The sequence below is a fragment of the Trachemys scripta genome, chromosome 6 (assembly GCF_013100865.1).
Source record: "Trachemys scripta elegans isolate TJP31775 chromosome 6, CAS_Tse_1.0, whole genome shotgun sequence".
Classification (NCBI taxonomy): domain Eukaryota; kingdom Metazoa; phylum Chordata; order Testudines; family Emydidae; genus Trachemys; species Trachemys scripta.
In genome coordinates, this window is record NC_048303.1 from 37,428,754 (window position 1) to 37,453,277 (window position 24,524).

The 24,524-nt window shown below is 39.3% G+C and overlaps 1 protein-coding gene across 4 annotated transcripts in view; it reads left to right on the plus strand.

Annotated features, from left to right (window-relative positions):
• Positions 1 to 19,401, plus strand: part of RNF180 (ring finger protein 180) — a 144,445-nt gene extending 125,044 nt beyond the window's left edge. For 3 of the 4 annotated variants that reach the window (XM_034774133.1, XM_034774132.1, XM_034774135.1), the window contains exon 7: positions 17,095 to 19,401. In XM_034774133.1, the coding sequence (XP_034630024.1) occupies positions 17,095 to 17,297 (203 nt within the window). In that variant the 3' untranslated portion in view covers positions 17,298 to 19,401. The remainder of the gene's footprint in view (positions 1 to 17,094) is intronic. The other variant, XM_034774134.1, reaches the window with a different exon arrangement.
• Positions 19,402 to 24,524: the final 5,123 nt, after the last annotated feature.

The following is a 24,524-nucleotide window of genomic DNA, read 5'->3' on the forward strand; positions in this document are numbered from 1 at the left end:
TAGTTAGAGCTTAGGGACAAAAATTAAGGGCCTCCCTTTTATACATAATTCTTTTGAATGTATAACTCATTTGCATGTCTTAATCAGTAATGAGATGCCCTGATATTCAGTTTGCATATGCAAATGCCCATTTGTATTTGCAGATGTGCTAACTGCACATTCAAAAGAGGGACTTCAAAATGTGCTGAAATATTTCACAAGAGTGCATAAAACTGTACTATAAGTATACAATTACCGAAAAATAAACTCATCAGAAATGTTTTGCTGAAAGATCACTTGTGTTATGTAAGAGCTAAACCAAGAGATTATATTATATTCTAGCATTCATTTTTGCTTTATTTTTGAAGATGAAATTGTAAAGTAACTCTTTCTGGAATTGAAGAGCCTCTGCAAAACCAGAGCTTAAAAAGATATTTAAAGAAGGGACTGGATTCATTTTTTTAAATTGTGGTAAGTGTAATTAAGTAAATACATGCCTAGATAGACTTTTATACATTGGACATCATAAGCCAAATTTTGCATTCGTTTATATTTATATAAGCCCCTTAAATTAAATGAGACTTCACAGGTGTAGTCAAGAAGACAATTGAACTCACGCTATATAAAACACTTATCAAAGCCAGATCCACTTGAATACCAGTTAATATAGTATACGAATATTCAATTAGAGCAGGGGTTCTCAAACTTCATTGTACCATAACCCTCTTCTGACAACAAAAATTACTACATGACCCCAGGATGGGGGACTGAAGCCTGAGCCCTGCTGCCCCAGACGGGGGGAGCCAAAGCCCAAGCGTTTCAGTCCCAAGCAGGGGGACCTGGAATCAGAGCCCTGCCACCCAGGGTGGTGGGGCTTGGTCTTGGGCTTCAGCCCTGGGCCCCAGCAAGTCTAATGCCAGCCCTGGCGACCCCATTAAAATGGGGTCGCGACCCACTTTGGGGTCCTGTCCCACAGTTTGAGAGCTGCTGAATTAGAGCATTACATTTTGTTATAAAAAATTAATGTACTTTCTGTCTACAAGGTAATCATGCTGGTGTGGCAGCGCCCCTATAGGCAAGTCTTCTAAAATCAGCTTGCTTAGTGAGATTCCTTTGTAATATGATGTGCCTCAGGAGATGCAGGGTAGGATTAGTGACTCTAATGACCCCAACATGGGCTAGGGTTTGTGGAGATATAAGCCCTGGAAAAAATAGCTATTTTTCAAAAAGTTTCTAGATTTTTCTTTTTTTGTGCAGAGCTAGAGCTCAAACTATTGTTGTGCTGTGGATCAACATGGTCTCAATCTGTTGAATTTTATCCAAGGCACCACTTAATCTTTGGGTGGCCCAAACTGAGATCAGTATTAAGAAAATGTACACTTTACAGTGCGCATGTGCCAGTATAGAAAAACAGATAGAGAGTTTCCATTCCTGCTATTTTATATGCCTTAAAGTTTTACTCTTATATGTCCTCTAAAATCTAAACAGTTAATTGGATTGTTTTTAAATTTGCTGAGCCTTAAGGGAGCTCAGGGTAGGACTACTGATCCAAATTTGGAGTCTTTTGATTGAGGATTCCTGGATTACATCCTTTTTCCCCCCCCCCACTCCAAAAAATGGTTTACGTCTTCTGCTTTCACTGTTAAACTGAGGGCTTGTCTACACATCTCTGCAATTTGGACTACAGAGTTGTGAATTGCAGCACACACTATCACGCTGCGCTGTGGATGTTGCAGGTATGAACTAAAAAGAACCTAGTTTTCATTAACTTAATCCTGTTTAAAAAGGCAACATTAATGCAAACTATTTACCTGGACAGCACCATAATGCACTCTGCAGTTCATGCTCTGTAGTCCAAACTTCAGGGCTGTGTAGATGTCGTCTGAGACATACTAATGACTGGATGAATCACAGATGTCATTGAGATTGCTGGCTGTGAACTCACCATTCAGTTTGACTTGTCTAAGGATAAGTTAATCACAAGCCCTCACCTAAGACAAAGGAAGTTTTGGACAGAGTGGCTGGAATTTGCTACAATTTGTGAGTTTCTTTGACAGTTTTCTTTTGAGGGGAATATAATCAAAGTCTTCGGGGGGAAAAAATCAGACATGTGAATGCTTCTTAGAAGAGTGAATGGCACTAGTGGATGGGAAAGGGGGAATTGGGGTTTGGGGCTGCAGCAAGGTGAGGGGTGTTATGAGTCACAGGATAAATGGGGATGGGAGGTAGGGGAAGGGAGAAAGGTTAGGGGCTCAGGTAAGGGACACATGGCACCCCACAGCTCTGCCAGTGCACCTCAACCCATGCACATTCAGCAGTTCACTTAGGGCATGTCTATGCTCCAGACACTACAGCAGCACAGTTACAGTGCTGTAGCTATACCATTGTAGCACCATAGTGTAGACGCTTCCTACAGTGACAGAGCATAACTGGATCGTAAGTACTCTTTATAAATTACCCAGTGTTGTTTATTATAGCATACTTCTATAGGCATCTTTGATTTGCTTGGAGGGGTTCTTTTTCCTGGACATCTGGATTCTCACAGATATAGCCGTGCAGGGGATAATCAAGTACAGTGCAACACTTAATAACAGGCATTCCTGAGCATTGCAGACCCTCAAGTTCAGTTTCAGGACAGAACCTTTCAACTTCATAGGTATAGGGGACAGAAGATAAAAGCTAATGTTATGTCAATTTTTAGAAAGGCTCAATGAATGGAATGGCCCAGGATGACTCCTGGCAGCCTGACATCAATCCCTGGCAAGATAATGGAGTAGCTAATACGGGACTTGATCAATAAAGAATTAAATGAGGGTAATATAATTAATGCAAATAAGCATGGGTTTATAGAAAATAGGTCCTTTCAAACTAACTTGATATCTTTGTTTGAGAAGATGACAGGTTTGGTTGATGAAAGTAATGTTGATGTAATATACTTAGAACTCCCTAAGACTTTTGACTTGGTACAACATTTTGATTAAAAAACTAGAATGATATAAAATTAACATGGCGCATTAAATGGATTAAAAACTGGCTAACTAATAGGTCTCAATGTAATTTTAAATGTGGAATCATCATTGAGTGGATGTGTTTCCAGTGGGGTCCCACAGGGATCAGTTCTTAGCCCTATTCTACTTAACATTTTTATCAGTGACCTGGAAGAAAACAGAAAATTGTCATTAGTTTGCAGATAACACAAAAATTGGGGCAGTGGTAAATAATGATGACAGGTCACTGATTCAGAGTAATCTGGATTGCTTGGGTACAAACAAACAATATACATTTTAAATGTACACATCTAGAAACAAAGAATGTAGGCCATACTTATAGGATGGGAAGCAGTGACTCTAAAAAAGATTTGGGAGTTGTGGAAGATAATCAGTTGAACATGAGCTCCCAGTACGATGCTGTGACCAAAAGGGCTAATCCAGTTGTTGGGTGCATAAACAGGAGAACCTCGAGTAGGAGTAGGTAGATTATATTACTTCTATATTTAGCACTGGTGTGACTGCAGTTGGAATACTAGGTCCAGTTCTGGTGTCCACAAGACAGATGTTGATAGATTAGAGAGGGTTGAGAGAAGAGTCATGAGACTGATTAAAGGATTTAAAAACATCCCTGACAGTGATAGTTTCAAAGAGCTCAATCTATTCAGTTTAACAAAGAGAAGGTTAAGGAGTGACTTGATTATAAATATCAACATGGGGAAAGAAATATTTAATAATGGGCTGTTTGATCTAGCAGAGAAGGGTATAACCTGATCTGGTGGTTGAAAGATGAAACTTGACAAATTCAGACTGTAAATAAGGTGTGAATTTTTAACAGTAGTGTAATTGATGGGAGAACAATTACATTGGAGAAAATGAGAACAAAAAGCTTGAATTTGATGCAGTAGGAAAGGAGAAACCGGTGGAGACATTCGGAGAATGGGGTGACGTGATTACAATGATGAGCAAGGAAGCTGAATTTAACAATTGTATTTTGAACAAACTGGAGCAGGAATATGTATGTCATTCATGGAAGCCAGAAATGCTGAGACTACAAGTCAAGTCAAGACATAATGAGTATTTAGGTTAGCATTTTAGCTGTGTGGATGGAGAGAAAAGTCTGAATCTTAGATATGTTTAGAGGAAAAAGTGACAACATTGGACATGATCTGGATTTGCAAAACAAAGGTTGGGAGAGTCAAAGGTGACAATCAGGTTACAGGCCTGGTGGGACAGGGATTAAGGCTTGTCAACAATGTGAGAGGGAAATAGGGTATATGGTGATACAGACATTTTAAAATTTTAATTATTTTTGTTTTTAAATGAGTTCTGTCTTGATAAGCTTTACAATAATTTTTTTCTATCAAAATGAACGTTTTGCAAGATAAGCTGTTTGCTTTATGGCCTTGCTCCTAAATATATAAAGATTACTACATTGTCTTGTTTGCAAGAATGGTAACATCTGGTATAAAATGTTCAAATTTAATTTTAATTTTGCTGATGAATGAATGCTGAGTGCCTGGCTCTTGCCAAATCTTTTCAATTTATATTTATAGGATTTTGGTCAAACTTTCCATAAACTGGTGATATTATGTCCTCTCAAGACCTTTTTACTCAGACAAGACCCTATCAGCTTATTCAAAAAGTGGTCTTGTATTTTGTGTTTTTGATATTTTAGGGGGATCCCATACTTACAGTCTCTGGTATTTAAACAACAAATATTTTTAAAGATACTGGCTTAAGCAGGACTTTCCTAGGTTGACATTGGGTAAGGATGACCTAATTCAAGGATGTTTAGACCATGTTACATGCCTCCAAGGTAGACTTTGCACCTCATTTCTCTAAAGTCTTTAGAGGGCAGCACTGCTAAATGGAGTGAGCAAAGCTCACAAATCATAAGAATCAAGGATAAGGCAAGCAGCCTCGCCTATTGGGTCAGCAAGTCATCCAAGGGAAGACTGAAGTTCCAGAACCCCAAGACCATAGGTGCTGGAAAAGGGTGCTGAGGGGGCTGTGCTGTCGCACCCCCAGGCTTGAAGTGGTTTCCATCATATACAGGGTTTATAGTTTGGTTCAATGGCTCTCAGCACCCCCACTATACAAATTGTTCTAGCACCCTTTCCCAAGACCGATCACTTCAGGGACAAGAAGTTATGACATCAATGAATAGGCTTCTGCAGCCTTTCAACAGTCTCTCTCAGCACTTAAAGAGAGCCCGCTGATGACTAGTGCTGTTCTAGCAGCAACACTATCTGGCTCATTGACTGAAGGTACAGTTCCAATTTCATGAGAATCCAGAACACTGAGAGCTGAAGAGTTCCACTGTTATATCTTAAATATCCTGTTTTTCCTTTTATGTTTGTCTTTTTTGTTTTTATTAGCTGGGAGATGGCTCAGGCTTTTTATTTTTTAATTTTTGAGTGTGAAAGTGTGATTGTATGTATGTGTGCATGAGCACCGGTAAAGTGTACATGAAGAAAGTGCCAGAAAGAAACTTCCCCAACTGTAAAAAGCCTTAAAAGATAGTCTCATGAAGATACTCCTGAAAGTGTGATTTGTATTGTTCCTTTAAATGTCCTAAGAACTTTAAAGTTGTCAGCTGTAAACTGCTAAACCAGCATTGTCAAACTTCCACTTATCAGTGTTGTTTTATGGCCTGTATTGGAATATCTCTGCTGATTTGATTTTTATTTGATAGTTGTATTGCTTTATTCTTAGTTTAGTATTAATAGAAGCTTAGCTTTAGTGATTTTGTTTTTGATTTTGTGTGTTTGTTTCAAAGTTTTAATAACATTTATAAAACTGATACTGAGTCATATTCTTTCAGTAAATGATGTGGCTCCAGAACTTCTAAGGACCTGGATAGAGACAAGCCAGTCAACCTAAAAGCCTGACCATCTCTCCCAGTTAGCCTTTGGTTCTCACCAATGATAGAGAAAGAGGAGACTGGGGAGAGTTTAGGAAGGAAGATGAATTCCATTTGTGCTATATTAAATTTAAATTGACAACAAGACTTCCAAGAAGAAATGTTAGCGAGAAAGGCCCAGAGATAGAATTGGACGGAGACAAACAAGAGTGAAAGGATAGATTTGTGAGTGTTCAGTGTAAAGATGGTGGTAGAAGAAGCCTTGAGAGGGGATGAAATAACCCAAAGAAAGGGTGCTGAGGGAAAAGAGGAGTATTTCATAAATGAAGCCTCATGGAAAGTGAAAGGGAGAGGGGGAGAACTAGCCAAGAAGACATTGAAAGAACAACCAGAACAGTAAGAGGAGAACCCAGAGAGGATGGAATCACAAAAGCCAAGTGAGGACAGGATTTCACGGAGGAGGGTATATTTAACAGGGGCCCTAAGATTTGGCTAGCAATAGGTCATTAGAGACTTTGCTGAGAGCAATGTCAGTAAAGTGAATAGGTTAGAAGCTGGTCTGGAGGAGATTAAGGGTGGCATGAAGGAGAGGAATTTAGGAATTTAAGGTGATGGTGACTTCACTGATTGTGGAAAAGAAAGGGAAAATGAGAGATTAATTCATTGCTGGAGGGGTAGGTTGGGTCAAGAGTGAATTTATTTTAAGGATGAGGGAATCAGAGCATTCTTCTATTCTGTAGAGAAGAAACTAGACCGAGGGTGAAAAGTTGCGGAGGGTGAGAAAGGAAACAATAGTGATGGAAAGGGTATGGGGCCACTGGGTAGCTGGAGGGGTTAGAGAAGGAAAACTGGTGAGAAATCTCAGTGTTGATGATGGGAAGAGGAGAGGATGTTGAAAGAGAAGGTGTGAGGAATCTTGTTGTTCTTCTCTTTGGAAAAATCAGCAATCTTTCATGGAAAGAGAGGATGGACAAGAATGGCGAAGGGCTTAGAAAAGTCAGAAGGTGAATGGGCTTCTAGAATGATGAACATGGGAATCAAGGAGGGTAGAGAAATAGTGTAGTTCGATCAGGAAGATGGCAAACTGAAGAAGGGAATGACTTTGTAATGGAAGACGTCCGCATGATGGTGGGTCCTTTCAGAAGAAGTCACTGAGAAGTGAGCTGGAGCAGATGAAGTGTATGTTAGGAGTAATCTGTGTTTGAGTAACTGACCTTGAGGTAGGAGAGAGGGACAAAAGAATAGAGGGTAGTGGAAGTTCAAGGAAGAAAGTCAGTGACTGAGTCAATGGAAGAGGAGGAGCAGAGTGTGTGAAGAAGGGATTGAGACTAGAGAAGTCATGGAAGTCCGAATATGTTAAATATTGATGTGTTACCACAGGAAAGCAAAGTGGTTGTGAAATGTAAGGGAGGTGTCCTGTGTGATTGTTAGTTATAGAGGAGATGATCTGTACAATCACAAATGGAGGGAAGGTTTCCACAAGACAGTGTCATTATCAGGATGGGGGTCCACCCCATAGAAATGTTTGAGAACCACTGCCTAGAATGAAACTATTTACCTATGAAAATTCAGATAAGTATAATACATATTATACATCTAATAAAGTTGTGGTGAAACGTGTTTCTTTAAAATGCAGAATGTTAAGAATGTGTTTATCCTGGGTTAGATTGTGCCCCATCAGATTAGACCTGTGCTACAGGGGGAGTACATGGTGCTACAGGGGGAATAAGTAGATTCTCTCTGAGCTGCTTGGATTTTCCTAGGTGCAGGAGCAACAGCAGGGGCTGCAGATGGGCAGGGAGTAAGAGGAGCCAGGCCTTCATGATCCTCTCCACAGGGGAATATAAGCTGCACCTTGGAAAGGGGTGAGACAACTTATTTCCCTATCAGAGTGAGGGGAGCAGGGGAGGAACTGTAACTTTTGGAGGTGCCCCTGGTATGGTGCAGCTCTATGCCCCCTAAACAGGGCTAAGACTAAAAGTTCTATCTAGCCCTATGTGTGCAGAGCAACCTATTGTATAACATCCTTACTTCTTCATTTACTGGTTTTAAGTATTTGGATTTTGTAAACTGTGATACATAATTTATATTATTGTTACTTAGCAACCTTAACTGGTAAAGTTTTGTGGTTTTAGAAGAGGAAAATAGGATTTGCCATACAATTAACATCTGGTATGCTGCCTTTAGGGCAGTCAATACCGTATGCTTCAGAAGAAGGGGGAGAAAAATCCAAACCCACCACATAATGCACCTGTTGCTAGTTGGACAATCATGTGCCTGGCAAGTGGGTGTCAGAATTCCATTCTGACTCCTGCAATAACTGTTACATCCTGAAGTATAAAATTCAGTTACTCCTATTTTAGCATGCATTCCAAGATGCAGAGAAGCCATTAAGCTCATGTCTCTCAAAGTATTAATTATAGAATTAGCACAGATGTCCGGATGGAGAAAGTATGGGTATTCTAGCAATTCTAGGCTCATCCCTCCCTCCACAACCCTCAGTTCTTCTTTCGTGTGCTTATGTCCAAGAGAAGAAAGTCTGAGACAGGAAAACACATTGTTGCTAGCTTTACATTCTGAATGCGGGGAGAGACTGTGCACAGCCACTTTCCAGTATGAGCTAAATATTTTTAATGAAACTGGTCAATGTGGTGCACTGAAAAATAGCAAACAACTTTTTGTTGACATTAATAATGCTAGATTATGGAAGTAAGAGTGTACCTGCAAACCGCCTGCATGAGTTTTACATGGTTTTGTAAATTCATGCACTACAGAAGGTTCTGTAAGGTCATGCACTACAGTATCTCTGTCTTTCACTATATTCTTTACCAATCTGATCCCTCATTAAGAGATATTATTCAGCTTTCTGTCTTGTATTTTAATCAGTGAGAACCAAATTATTACTCCATAAAACAGCATGTGGTTATTGCTGTCACTTATTTGTATTTGGTTATCTATTTAATGTTCAGAATATTATTGCTGCTTTCAACAAAACAGACAAAAGCGGTCCATGGAATTTAAGTCTATAAACTCAAATTAATGATAGCAAGAGTTAGTGTTCAAATACCGAACTTATAAATAGGAGAATAAACCTCATTGAATGGCAGTTCATCTTATTTACACTGAAAATCTCACCTTCATTTCCTGTCCAAACTAAGGCTGCCAGTTTTCTGTGGCAGCTGTAAAAGTTTGTAATTTTGAATTAAATTACATTAAATTAATCTTGCAATATTTCAAAGAGCAAAAGACTTCAGATGAACAATGGTGCAAGGCTTTTTTGAAGGCCCGTATATTACTTACGAGAGGCGTAAATTGCGTAAGAGTTTGGCTGTGCACTTAACAGTGAAAGGCCAAAAAGGATGCTGAACTCAAAGAAGCGGTTTTTTTTTTTTTAATATGTTTTGGCTTTTAGGATTTAAAACTTGGAAACCTGTGCTGGAACTCAGTGTAATTTTATATATGTTAAGTACTGTAGGAACCAGTACAAAAGACGTATTGGTGATCCTTTGTAAAACCTCAAGGAAAAGTATTGGAAGTTACAATGTGAAATAACTACTGTATGTATGTGAAATAACTACTGTATGTATAGGAAATTACTTTATTGAAGCAAGAACTTAATGATAAGATTTGTATGTAAATAATACATAAGGCCCTTAGGGTCCAGAGCCCAGGACTGCAGCACTACCAGGCAACTTGTATCATCAGGCTGCCACCCAACAGTAACTGTAACCTGTTTGTGCTCCATTCCCATGACCTGCTGTGGACACAGACCATGGAAAGTTCAAGGGTTTGACAGACAACAGCCTCATGGCTCCTGATTGGCTCCCTGCCCTATGTAAATCCAAAGAGCACCCAGGAAGTGTTCAGGCAACAGTGTGGATATCTTGGTTACCATGACCCTTCCTGCTCCTCAATTCCTGGCTTGACCTCAGCTTGATTTGGACTTTGCTTCCAGACTTGGACTCTGACCCTGGATATTGACGCAGGCCTTGAACCTGACTATGAACTCCTCTGCTAGTCCCAGTCTCAGGTTTGCCCCTGCTCTGACCCTTGCTGCTGACTGCCTTTGTTGGGATCCTGCCACTGTAATCCGATACTTTACTTTTTTATTTTTAAACATTGAGCATTTTCCAATATAATTATGTAGATTCTAATTGCCCAGTTCTGTGGGCTGTATAAAACAGCGAGAGAATACAAGATTGCTTATGGAGGTACCAATAGTTATGATGTTACTTGATAAGAACTAATGTTTTTCCTATCAACTGATATCTGGGGACTAAATTTCTCTACGTTGCCTAATTACTACTTTTCTTGTAATGTCCAAAGAATCAAATCTATGTTAATCATTTTAGCAATAGCTTGATGATAAATTAAAGATTATACCACAATATTGACTCTAATATGATTTTCTTTCCATTGTTATATTAGTTGCCTTATGACAGGGTCTCAATGAATGAGCTATAACTATGTAGAACATAGTGGATATTTGGCACTCCTACAGAATCAGAATGATTGGAAAAGCAGGTATAAATGATATAAGCCCAACAGAATGTCCATCATTTGGTATCACTACTGCTCAAATCCTGACGAAACACATGACTGTCAGAAGTCAATTTGGAGATTATTTAAGGATGTGTGGCAACCTGCATGTTAATGGAGCTCAACTGAATTTGCAAATGAGTAATAGTTTTATATATATATAGTTATAGTAATAGTTATATATATATAAGCAAAGAGAATAACTTTTTCTGCCCGTATGAAAGTTAATCAAATAATAGAAGATGGACATCCAGCATATTCTCTATGACTATGCCAGACTCCTTGTGGCCGAACTGGTGTAATTCTGCTATAGAAGGGGGTGGGCTAGATAGGTGGGTGACCAAACAGGGACTGGGCATGGGCAGATTGTAGGAGGGGCAGTGAATCCACCACTGCACAGATCCACCCATCCTCCCACTCATCTGGGGACTACATAAATCCCCAAGAAGGCTGCTTTACCTATTTGCTTCGAGTAGCCTCCATGAAGTGGCTCTTCAGCTGATCTCTAGCCTGCCAGATTGGGAGGAAGATTCCAGATCTTCATGCCCCCAGGCATCTGTCCAGCTAGTAGGGTCAGGTACTGGGCTCTGGACTGAGTCAGATCAACTGTGGACAGGACTTGATACTGCTGTCAGTGTAAACAATGGCAAAACACGCATCAGTTTCAAAGGGGTATGGGTGGGCCAATACTGTTAATATTGACTTTATGATACAATAATTAATTGATGTGCAAAAGAATTGTCAGAATTTTATTTGACTGATTTTGATTTATAGAAATGCTAAAAGGGGTACACATCCCTATAGTGTAGGTGCCATTGTCATAACCTAAAAATATATAGTAACTCTGACAATTTAAGATAACCCGCCAGAGGCAATTCACTGCCCTGACAATTACAATTACAATTCCCCTTCCCCCGCCACCCCCGCCCCGCTCCACACCAATTCCATTTTTAGATGCCTGGGAAAGATCAGTCTTACAATGATCCCTGATGGTTCTCTGATTCAGGTTTTTTCAGATTCAAGGGGGGAATTGAATTTCAAAATCTTCGAGCCTTCAGAACATGCTCTGCCAGCAGCTCCCTCTCAATTTCTGTATATCAAACCATACTCTGTACTCCTGATACTGTGTATTTCAATAAATACATTAATTAAAATAAATTATTCATTTTTTAAACGATGGGTTTAGCTTACAAATTCTCCATTGCTAAGAGTGAGTGTGTGTTTTTGTTCATACAAGTTACAAATGTAATGTAACAAAACAAAATGGGTGATATTTTACAGTCAGAAAAATAGCAAGTGATATAAAAAGTAAATGCTTTTACAATCATTCTGTAAATCTCTTAATGATGTTTATTATAAATGTAATTTCATAGTGAAATTAGTGAAACCAACAGACTATTCTGAGGAATTTCTCCACTTAAAAAACATTTTTTAAAGAGCAATTATAAAATAGCAGTAAACCACATCAGTGCCTTGCATTTCACACTACTGGTAGGTGTAGTTTTAATTGGGAGAATCACCACATGCTTCCATGTTAACTTCATTATTCCAATGTTGCACCAGCATGTCGAATGTAAGTATTCTTTTTCAATTGCATATTATTCTCAGACTTCTTTTTAACTGAAATTTTCCTCAGCTCAGAGTGGCTTATTTCTTTTAAGCTGGAGCAAAATGGGTTCAGACAAATTAAAAAATTAAGAAAAAAATTTATTATTGTTTGCAACTTTATTTTGAATACCACTAGATCTTCAGAATGAGGTTGTAGAAACTTGAAATTTGGCAGGGATATATGTAACAGATGTGCCTTTTTTCTGTGCTTTGTGAAAATCCTTTTTGATTTCTGTGACTTATAAGGGCTAAAAAGCCTACTTTGCACATGGACTTGTTTCCATTACACAGGAAAAGGTTTTTACTGTGGCACTTTACATGCTTATTCTTGTGATTTGGGTGGAAATTCTCATTCAATGTCTGATTGTGCTGGCATGTTTATGAAGTGTTGAGTAAAACTTGTTTTAATGTACAGGTGCCTTGATTTGTGAGGATGTTTATGGAATGAGACAAGGCTCCTTTTGGTGCCCTCCAACTTTCTGCTGCACTCCCTGCCTCGTTCCATTGAACATGGAAAACGACCGTTGAATAAGATCAGGATCACAAATCTGCTTCACTCCGTTCATAAAACAGGGCACTCAGTGAAGCATGTCTCCACACAAGCTCTTCTTGCAAGGTCTCCTCAGAATATGCATAATGTGCAGGACAGAAAGTTCTACCGCTGTCTAACAAATAACAGTTGCTGTGGTATGCTACTAAGAACACATGATAGAAATCTTTCTTTGTTTAATTTTTTGTTTTAAATATCAGCACTTGAAAATCAGTTCCACCTATTTAGGTATCTAAATATGGATATCAACTTGATTTTAAGAATCTTAGCCTAAATATCAAACAGCAGCATCATTCACTAAAGACTGTTCAGCCTTCACAGTGAATGAGGCAGGGGTCCTGTGGCTAAAATAGTATGTCCCCTTGTCAAAGACTGTATCAAAATGCATACATACAAGGGAGCAGAGTTAAGATTTCACAGACAACCTTAACTTTGATATTTTCTAATTTAGAGTGCTGTACTATGTTTTCTTCAAATGTGTATATTTAAATTAGGAAGGTCACTGATGCCCCACAATGCACCTTCATGAGCTTTAGGAGGAGTTAGATGGGGAGGGATGGGGAACAGGTCTCAGCCGTAGTATGGTTCTTTGGACTCCCACATGCCAACATACGGCACAGTCCCTTCAGCCCCAAATGAACTGATGTGGTTTCAGTAGAGACTTGCGACCCTACAAAGGCCAGGAGACTTGAAGGTGGCTCCTATAACCCTCTTAAGGCTTATGGGCATTAGGAGTGGCCCCAAATGAGCTTCCTAAAGGTAACTGAAGTCTTCTCTCATTCACACCTTGATAGGTCCACATTTAGACAGAGGGGAAGGCCACCCTGATCACCTTCTCTATCTGTGCAAGGAAACAAGGGACTTCAATGTATTTTTTCTTTCAGGTTTACATCTCCACCAGTAATGTGACATTTTAAACTGAGCTTGTCAAGCTGAAATTGCTGAGCTATGTTCAAATAATCCAAAGTTATGAACTTTTGAAATTTCAGTCAACTAAATTTTGGGCCTGGGCACCAAAAGAGAAATTTTCACAAGTACTTAGTGGTTCCATCCCATTTTCAAAATGACTCAGGCACCTGGGAGCCTAATTCTGATTGAAGGTCAAAGGGATGTAGGCTCCTAAGTGCCTGAATCACTTTTGAATATTATACCCTAGATCTTAGCTGGATGAGTCTAGTAAACTAGACTTTATAGTCTTTTCACCTCTCTAGTTTTCTTCTTTTTTGGGGAGTGGGGGGGGGGGCGGCTTTTTGGATGGGATGGTTTTGGGAGGGGTGCTTGTTCTAAAGAAGCAAAATCTGTTAAGTGGTTTTGAACACCAGTAAATTCCCCTATTTTTAGGGTGATATAATTCAGGGACCCTTGTTCATGTCATGAAAATTTAGTAGAAGAGTCTGCAAGTTTTGAGACAAATTACTTTTTTACATAGTTTAGAGGGACTGCCAGAATCAGAGACTTGTACTCAAAACTCATTTGCAACCCTAATTATGCAGTGATTGTCAACACACTAATTTTTGTAAAATGGTCCAAATGGCCTTTTCTTATCAGAAATTACTCACCTAGAATCACTCTTCTAAAGGAGACCACAAACACAGTGTGGATTAAATGATTGTGCAATAACATTTTTTCATAATGATTTAGTGTGGAAAAATATACCCCCAATTTCTATGAATTAAACGTATCCAAGTAGGTTTTCGATGTATTTCAGGGCAAAGGAACATTTTTTTTTTCTTTACTAGCGCGTGTTGAGAGCAAGGATTTAGTTTTTAGCCTAGTTGTACTATTGCCACTTTCAACTGAATCTTAATCGATTAACAGATGGTAAGTTAAGGTATGTCTACACTGCAGCTGGGAGTGAGTCTCACAGTGGAGGTAGACAAATTGTGCTAGTGTGGCTCAGAATAGCTAGTGGATGTGCTAAAAATAGCAGTGTGGACATTGTGCCTCTGGCATAGACTCAGGCTAGATGCCCCAGATTAGACTCAGAGGATAGAATGGGTTTGAGAGCCGGAGCTACTGCCCAAGTTGCAAAGTCCACACTGCTATTTTTAGTGCACTAGCTTGGAGACACATCCAAATAATAGGGAATTAAAATCTATTCCATATGTTGAGTGTCAAATCCTGATTGCTTTGCTCATGGAAATCAGTGGGATTACTCGTGTGGATAAAGTGAGCAGGATCGGGTCGTATGTATTCTTAATGCAGTATCAGAAGCATTTCTGTGGATTTCTACAGGAAGAACAATTATAGACTAGCAGTAGTTTCCTATTTTAAAATTGCTGTTCTTGAATGTAGAATGATTACATTATAAAGTCTAATCCAGGATAAATTTAATGCAGGTTTGCTTAAAGTAAATCACATAGAGATACAAATCAAGGATTATATTTCTCTAAATCTTTTAGGCTCTAGCAACTACCCAGTCATAACTAATGTCACTAAATGTTTGCATAATTATACTTTGATTACAAGATGATTCAAAAGTGTTGAGGCAAAAATAGCCTTCTGGCATTTTGTGTTGTATTTACTATAAGAGTGGAAATAAATAAAAGCAAATCACACATAGCAATCTTGATTAGGACCCTCTGGAGAGGATAATATACACTGAGGATTTATGTATAAAAGCACATAGTTATAACAGTGGTGATAGAACTTAATGTCAATTGCAAATTCATTCAAAAAATGGAAATCAGATCAAATAAATCCGGATTTATATTTGGAAATTATGTTTAACAAGTGTTATCAAAGAGAAGCAGATAACAATATGCTTCTAAATATCAAAACTAGATTTGAAATACAGGTTTTGAATCAAGATGTGGTTTTTATGTAAATCACATCTTTGTAGCATCAGGAAAAGTTGTAAACAAGACTCCACTATTTTTCAATAAGTAAAGGTAATGTTTTCCAAATGTAAACATAAGCAAGGCCCATATCCTGCAAAAACTTAAGCCTCTGCTTACCTTTAAACATGTGAGTAACCTCATGTTTTTCAATAGGGCTACTTACTTTCTTAAATGGATATATGTAAGTCTTTGTAGGACTGGGGCCTAAGATAGCCTCCCAGTACAAATCCATAGAATAATTTTTTTCTCTTCCACAGTAGCTTGGCATTTTTTTAAACTATGGGTTGCAATCGTATCCTTTATGAAGTCAATTGGAGTTTTGACATTCACTGCATTGGAGTCAGAATTTCACCCATGATCTCTAAAATGCATGGGGTTAAACTGTTAGGGGGGTTTACAGACTAGTAAGCCTTATCTAATTAGTCAGTTATACTTCTAGATGTTTTATAATTCTATTTAGATGATTATTATATAAGGTCTAACCAGAACAGATTCTACAAAGGAAATTTGTGCATCACTAGTAGACTAGCACTTTTTGAATGAATCAGTAAACAGTGGATATAGGAAAATCAGTTGATTTAATTTATATGGACTTTCAAAGGGGCTTTCAGAAAGTCCCTTACAATATATATCTCCTCATTATATGTTCCATTCTATATGCATCCGAAGAAGTGGGCTGTAGTCCACGAAAGCTTATGCTCTAATAAATTTGTTAGTCTCTAAGGTGCCACAAGTACTCCTGTTCTTCTTTTTGCGGATACAGACTAACACGGCTGCTACTCTGAAACCTGAACAAACTGAGTAGTTTTGGTTTGAGAAGCAAAGTATTCTCATGGATCAAACTCTGGCTAAGAATCAGGGGGAAAAGAATAAGAATAAACGGTCAAATTTTGTCCTGCCTGTGAATAAAGACAAAACTGTTACAGTATAACAGAGTTTAGGGAAAGACATTCTACATCCATTTAATGAGGGGAAAACCCCTGGCAGAGGGGAGTGCTTTCATAAATGTTTGGCTCCTGAGTCCGCAATGGACTATACTTTTGGGGGGTAAATCTACTTTATTGGGTAGGAAAAGTAATTATTGATAAGCTTAGATTCAGATTTGTGTTTTATGATTTTTTTTGTATTGTAACCACTTGCTTCCACCACTCTCTATTTATAGTACATTTTTTATTCTTACTTAAAAAATCTTCTATTTTATTATAAATGCTCATAAGGGCTATGTGGTTTACAGGAGTAGTGGGTTAAGATAAAACTGCTAAACTGCGATGGGGGTCGAGGATTTGGAATTGCTGTGGGTAGCCAATCTCTGGGGCTGGATATCATAGGGGAATGATTCAAAGGGATTCAGGGATTGGGGATGCACCTATTTGTTAACCTGCAAGGCAAAGACAGGGCTGGCATAAGCCCACAGGAGAATGCTTAAGTGGCTGAAGGTCTGGCAGCGTCAGGAATGCCCAGCTACCCTAAGACGCCTCTCATTAGCGACAGTGGGTAAAAAAGTGACTCAGAGTCTTGGATGCCCTGAGATCCATCAAAGTCCTCTCCAGGAAGAGGGATGTACACTGGTGGTGAGATGTGCTGCTTCTATTCTGCATTAGCTCTTCAGATAGGGGCTATCCATTTCTGATGCTCTCAATCCAGCGCCTTTCATAAGCATTGTATTCACTTAAAATATTTTTTTTTAAGAATAAGTGGACTGAAGTGACATGATCTGTTTTCCAGCAGGTTTCCAAAGGCATACAGATCCTGTAGCAAGAAGGCACTTCCCACATGCTGCTCACAGGATGGACTATATGGATTTTGAGGATGATAGCCGTGGATGGTGGTTTGACATGGACATGGTGATAATCTACATTTATTCTGTCAACTGGGTCATAGGATTCATTGTTTTCTGTTTTCTTTGTTATTTTTTCTTTCCTTTTTAGGGAACTGCATTATTTGTTTAGTAAAACTGAAGAATCATGCAAACAAAGAAAATGTAAATAGAAATGGTTTGAAGTAATGAATGCAGATCTTTCTTTGTGTGGTCTGGAGTTTTTATGATTCAGAATTGTATTAGCCTACACCAAACATGACATGGGGCTAATGATCTAATTACTGGATGCTTCTGACATAGGCATCAAAGACTTGAGCTTTACTGAAAACATAAAGTGAAATCCTGGCCACATTGAAGTCAGTGGGAGTTTTGCCATTGATTTCAGTGGGGCCAGGGTTTCCACCCATAATTTGTAAAATCACCAGTATATAGAAATGAACCATCAAGATTTGTTTTGAGGAGTTCCGTTTTTGGCTCTATACTTTGCAACCTTAAGCAAATCAGATCTACTGGTGCCTCGATTTCCTCACGTGTAAAAGAGGGATGATGGAGGGAGGATCCTCCAACACAGGCAGTGTGTGTGTCTCAAAGTTGTTATTAGCACCTTTCATGTGGAAGGATCCCAAAGCACTTTAAGGTCTATATATATATAGGGATCAATCACTCAGTATTGAAATGCAGCCACTTTTTGAGGTGGAATGCAACCACCCTTTAATGCTAGCCACTACAAAACATTTTTTAAAGTAGGGGCAATGGAAGAAGTTCTCCAGCTGATGCCGCTAGAGGGATTTCTGCCACTATAGTAAAATGTCAGTACACAAAGATAGGACACAGTGGCTAAAACTTCTATGTTTGAGAAGTACAGGGGAGCATTTAATTTCAAGGGACTCAGTCCTGTAAGCTACTGAGAACTCTCGCCCTGATCCAGGAAAGCACTTAAGCATGAGTAGTCCCATTAACTTCAGCATTTGCATTGGTAACCTCAGGAGCTGCTGCTGGTTATTCAGTATGTAGCACTCTTCCAATTTAGCTAATACCATTCCATCCGATTGCTAGGAGATGAGTTGGAATTGAATAATTGTAATGGGACTGCCCATTTAAAGTTAAGCATGTGCTTAAGTGTTTTGCTAGCTCAAGGCCAGAAATGAGCAAGGCCTCAGACTTGTATCTCATCTGAAAGATGGCACCTCCAGCAGCACATTGGCTCCTAGCATTTAGTTTTCCTCAAGCTGCATAAAATAACTTTTTAAGATTAGACATTCCTTTGAGGATTTTTTTTTTTCAGTTAAAATACCTGTACAGCTAAAACTATGTTGACTGAATGGATTTGGTCACTTTCTTTTAATATTGCTCTAAAGGGTAGTGGGAAGTGTAGTAATTGAAATTCACCATCAATGTAGTTGTGGGCAAAAGAAAAATTAGTGTATGCAATTACTTTACCTCTAATTACAATAGCTTGTCTTGTACTATTGATAGATGATCATTAGGCATAACAGGACCCCACCATTAAAACTTCAGAGGTTTTATTAAAACTCATGGCACAATAAAACTCTCAGTAAACTTAAAACATGTTTCTCAGCTGTGCCAGAACTCAAGTTATAGCTTTTGGTTTTTTAAACTTGCAAATCAACTGTTCCTGGCTCAGCGAAGAGAAGGGATGTGAAGCACCTTTTCAGCCAAAATGTATTTGCACTTCCTGAGGTCAAAAAGCATTAGACTGAAAGGATGTATCATGAAATAATTACTTTAGCTAATTTAACTAACTTGGTGCTAGTTTAAAATGTGAAACACGATTTTTGGGGGGAAAGTATTAAATCAGATTTAAGAATTTAAGTAGGATGTTTCTCAGATGAATATATCAATTAGCTAATATTTCAAAATGTACTCATACATAAGAAATCTATTCCAGACAACTCCAATTAAATGAAAGTAAATTTACATAGAAAATTTCTAGTAGCATTTTATCATGGGTTTATTCTGAAAGATGAAACAGGAAGGGAGACAGTTAAATGTAGTATTGCCTTCTCCTTCTGTACAATTACAAGAGTCTATAATTGTGGGTGGATGGATACACTCTTCTAAATTTAGTGTTAAAATTATTTTATATAACATTTCTAAGGTGCATATACATATTAGTCAAGCTATATATTTTGGCTATAGTGTTGCTTTGGTTAATGCTATTAATTGCAAAGAGTAATGAATTAATCAGATAATGAAGGAGATGGACTTACTGTTTCAGATTTTTATATAAAGCTGTTTCTCCTTCAAAAAGACCCAGAAGGGGTAGAATAGTTGTAGTTGCTTTTCTCTATTGCCTCTTTCCTTTGAAAATGTTAGTTCATTATTACTGTCTCAAATGTGCTTCCATTGAAATTTTGTCACAAAAATCCTATTGACTTCAGTGGGAACTGGAGTAGGTCCTTTTGTGAGCAGTTTTATTCTTAAGCACTTGGTCTTGTTCTGGAATGTATTCTTATCTAACCTCATATTACAGTGTTTTCAATAAAATCTGAAGTTGTTTATAATATTTTGCAGCTGTATCAATAGACATTGGGTGGAATTAAATTTGAATATTTTTTTCAACCAATTTTATGTTTCTCTTTTAATTCTGTTTTTGGGAAGCAATAGAGATTTTGGGGGGAGGGGAGTTATAATTAACACGATTATCTTTTTTTCATGCTAACATTCTTAATTGTTTTTGTACTTTGTGTGGAAACCCAAATGGACTAGAAGCATTGAACTATCCAGTTTGTCATAACCCACAGTGGCACATCAACTCTTTATTCTGGATCTGAATACATTCTGTGGATGATTTAGTACTAAATGCCCATGTTATTCTTCCAAACAGATAACTACATTAAACAACAGCATAATGCGAGAGACCTAATGAGATTTTAGCAGCTGGTGCACAATTGCTCATACATGAGGTTTCATGCTCAGCTGCTGACAAACTTTTGATTATCAGTTGCACTTTTACCCGCCACAAGTCCTCCCCTGCACCCCCATAGTCCCCTACCTCTCCCCCCTCCCCCCCACCATTAAACATTTTTAAAAACTAGGAAATTAATACACAAAAATGTCTTTGTGAAGCACACAGGCTTGCAATACACAACATATTCACAGACATATACCCGTAATGTAACTGACAAACCACAAAAGGAAGAATATGAAAGGATCACACCTTACCATTACCACAACTATCAGGGGCCCCAGACCATACTCCACAACCTTAACTCCACTCTAGCCCCAGAGATGCCAGATTTCCATCAGCCCCCTGTAACCCAGGGAGCCCCTCAGTGTCAACTGGCAGAGGGTACACCATATCATAACTCTCATCTGGCCTTACACACTCATTGCCCCAACTCGCCGTCATAATCTGTATCTAAAAGTTGTCATGTAAGGTGTCATATGCAAACTGGTAACATTAGTGTTTGTATGTATGGGTGATATATACAGAATTCTAGATGTTTGCTGAAAATATGTTCCGCAAATGTGTTTCGTGGACAGTGTCGAAGCACAACCTGTCCTACAAAGGAATGTTGTTTTGCAGGCTTTGCCGTATCTCCAATGTAAATTAAGCAAGATGTGACCTAAGACAATGAAAAACACATTTATATGCAAGGTAAACAATGCCATCAGGCAAGCGAATGAGGAGGGAAGATGACCAATTAAGTCTTGACAAGGGATAGAGACAGCACCCTAGGAAACCTTCCTGCCTCTTGAAATAGGGACAATGAACTTTGGAAGATATAACAGAAGGCAAGAAGCCATTCTGTCGTCCTTCACCTGAGGAGACAAAGAAAAGTGCTTTGGGCTCCATGTTGTATCCTGGCTAAAGATGGGCCAGCCGAGCTGGAAGAATGACTTTGGTGAGAAAACTATTTTGAACAAAAGACTCTAGTTTAAATTCAGTTTTAGTTTTTACTTTCGTTTGTAACCATTTCTATCCCTACTCCTTCTATTTGGTATCACTTAAATCTTGGTTCTATTGTTAATAAACTTGTTTTACGTTTACAAAATCACCTCAGTGCTGTGTATTAAACTAAAGAGTAAAACCCTCAGCTTATCTAGCAGGCTTGTGTGTATTCTGTCTCTTTGAAGGTAGCAAGTTTAACTCCTGTGAGGGCAGTGAGAGGGACTGGATGCTGCAGGGGAGATGGTTTTGGGGAGACCCAGGATAGGAAGGGCTGTGGGGGTCACCCTGAAAGGAGTAACCAGGTTGATGGAAGCCAGGGTGATACCACTGTGCTGTGAGCATGCTACTGGCGGCAGGGCTCTCAGCCAAAGCTGCACAGCCACAAGCACCCTGCGTTACAGGGCAAACCATGACACAACCCTTTCCTGGTCTGGATGAACCCCTGAAGCATCACAGGCCCTTACTCTCTGCATGCACTCATCTCTTTTTAACAAACTACTCTTGCCCAACACAACCAACTCCTACACCATAGTGCCGGGGAAAAGTAATCTGGGTAAGAGGTGTGTAAAAGGGTGAAAGAGGAGCAGAGGTTAGGCTATGTTGTGTGGTCTGTTGTAAAAGGTAGTTGTGCTAATGGCCAGGTGTTTACTCGAGGGGCAGGGAAGAGGAGAATCGAGTATGGACAGTTAGGGAGCTTACTTGAACATTTCAGTCTCTTTTGTGGGTGGGGATGTGGCAATCCTAACTGCTTCGCAATAAAGCTTTTTCTGTATTAGAATGAATCCTCACAACAGGACCCCCCTTTACACCGGGGGAAATGGAGCTGAGAGTTTGATTCTCCCAGTGCCACAGAGGGAGTAATTGTCAGCACCAGCATTAGCACTGTGACGTGTTTGGCTCCTGCTCCTGTCTTCAAGCTAAATCGATCGCTTTGGTTTCTCTTGTAATATTAGCGAGTATGAGGAAGCTCACATTACCACTCCCTAGCAGGTGCCTCTTCTCTGGCTAAATGGAAAAACTGAGTTTCCAGTGCCATCAGCACCTTTTATGTTTCGCTTAATTGTTTTTTCAAGCCTGCAAAAGAGCTAAAAATAAAAAAGCAACTCAGAGCTGAAATGGCTTGTCATAAAAAGCCCGCTGTGAACAATTAATTCATCTTCGGAGTAAAAGGCTAACCTGTTTGGGCATCAAAAGAGCATTGGCAACAAGAGCAGGAATCTGAAAGAAAGTTTCTACTCCACATCCACATGGTCCCCAGCACTTCCCTAGACAACATGGAGACTTCATACCTCACTTGTGGGCGTAGGGGAGCAGGGATTGTCTCCTTCATGGTATGTTCCCTCAACCCTGTAGAAACCCTTCTGAAGTTCCAACTGTTTAGGTGGAAAGGGGTGTGGGTCACTGTCAAGTGTGGACTGCAGAAGTCTGAGTTTTTCACACACGCTCCCACCTCCCTCCCACTTTTTTCTGAGGTTTGTGTCAGGGGGGAGTGAGGGGAAATACTTCGGATGGGGGGAGACATTCTGGGGGCTGTCACGCTTGGCATGCAAGGCCAAGGTGCAGTCTAAAGGTAAGGAGCTCTCCTTGTGGAGGCCCTTTCCCGCCTGTTGTTCACACACAATCCTCTGATTAAGGAGTGGAACAATTGGACCTCTGCCTTTGCAAACTTTAGCCATTACTGTATAGGATGCTCTAATGGAGGGGGGGTTTCAACATCTTCTGAAATTAATTTGCTCATATTTCCTGTAGTGCACATATGGCCAAATTCTGCCTATAGTTATACTTGTGTAATCCCAATGATTTTAAAAAGGGAAAAATCTGAAGATCCACTGGATTAGAAACATGCAGGTTTCTTTAGCATTTATCTAACTTTAGTAATTTAATTCTGGTAAGCGTACATTAACATCCAACAATAAAGTAAACAGTGCTCTTGGGAATTACTTTCCTGCATTATGCAGTGAAAGCTTAGCTGTAAACTATAATCTTTAATCTAGGACACTATACTTTTTACTTGATTGTATTTTTATATTTAAATTATTATCAGAGGGGAAATTGTTCCTAAAATTGGGTTGCAGGGGTATCTGGGCTGATGATGGGATTTCATTAAGCTTCTTTAATTAAAAATTAACAGTCAAATCTTATGGGACAAACAGCTTCATTTCTGATATATTCTGGAGAAAAAATGCTGAACAGGCCAACAAATATGATCCGAAGAATGATCCTGGACTTGTTAGTAGATATGTACTTAGTAACAAAAAGTCCAGGGCTTGCTTCTCAAAGAAATCCTATCAGCAGGAGAGAATTAAATTGGAATTCAAAACCGCTTTTTATAGGATCAGATTGTGCCATCTGATGCATTCATGTAATTCCCATTCAAGTCACTGGGAGTTGAGTCAAGGCATTTGAAGGCAGAATTTATTCCTTTGAAGTTCCTTATGCAAAAATTCCTGAACACTGTCAGTGCGTCGAGTGCCCTCTGCAGACTGCCATTCATGGGCTGCACATCTGGTGCAGCTCTGACAATGGACCTTTCGATAGCAGTGCTGCTGGAGCGTGCTCACACCTCCTCCTGCCCCTTTCCTCACTGTTCACGAACATTCTGAGGGTGAGGCTCTATAAGAGAGGTGGATGCTCTGGCTGCTTCAGTTCCTTTCAAAATCCAGCTGGCAGATCAGGAAGCATTCTAGGTCCTTGGCCTGAATTCTTATCGTTAGGTGGTGCCTTCTACACCTTTATCATTCTCATTAGATTAGATTTTAGTATAGTTAGATTTTTAGTGTTAATGATCAGTTTTATTTCCTTTAAAAAGAAAAAAGGTATTTTAAACAGTAGTTTTAATAGTTTGTGGTTAGAACTTCGGTTCTGCTATTAGGATCTGATTGTGGATCTGAAGATTAAGAGGCCAGGATTCAAGAGGCGTGCCTCATGTCCCTTGTTTGCTCTGGCATTGTATGCTCACACATGATGCCTAACCTGCCTTGGGGAGAGACAGACTCCCTCCAGAAGCTTAGTCTGCAGTATTTTCACCCCGAGGGCTTGGAATGAATGTCAGAATAGACTTCAAGCAGTGCATCTGCAGGAGGCTCTGGCAGCCAGGCCTTCCAGATCTGGCATATCTCTTGGATCCATGAGCGAGCATAGACCAGCATCATCTCCTGATGCTTCTAGGGCCAAGAAGCTGGACAAAACTTTGTAGAAGGTTTCAAAATTCCAAGAAATCTGTAGTACCCAAGAATGATCCTAAAGGATTGGATCCAAAATTGAAAAGCAGAGAAACCACACAGGTGAGAGCCTCTGTGAGCCAAGTCAATATATGGGAGGGACACGATTGGATCCGGTCACTTTGGCTCTGCGAAAAGACAGTGCACAAGATAGAATCTGTCTGCAGAGCCAAAAAGTGCACTCAGTGGATGTTACAGA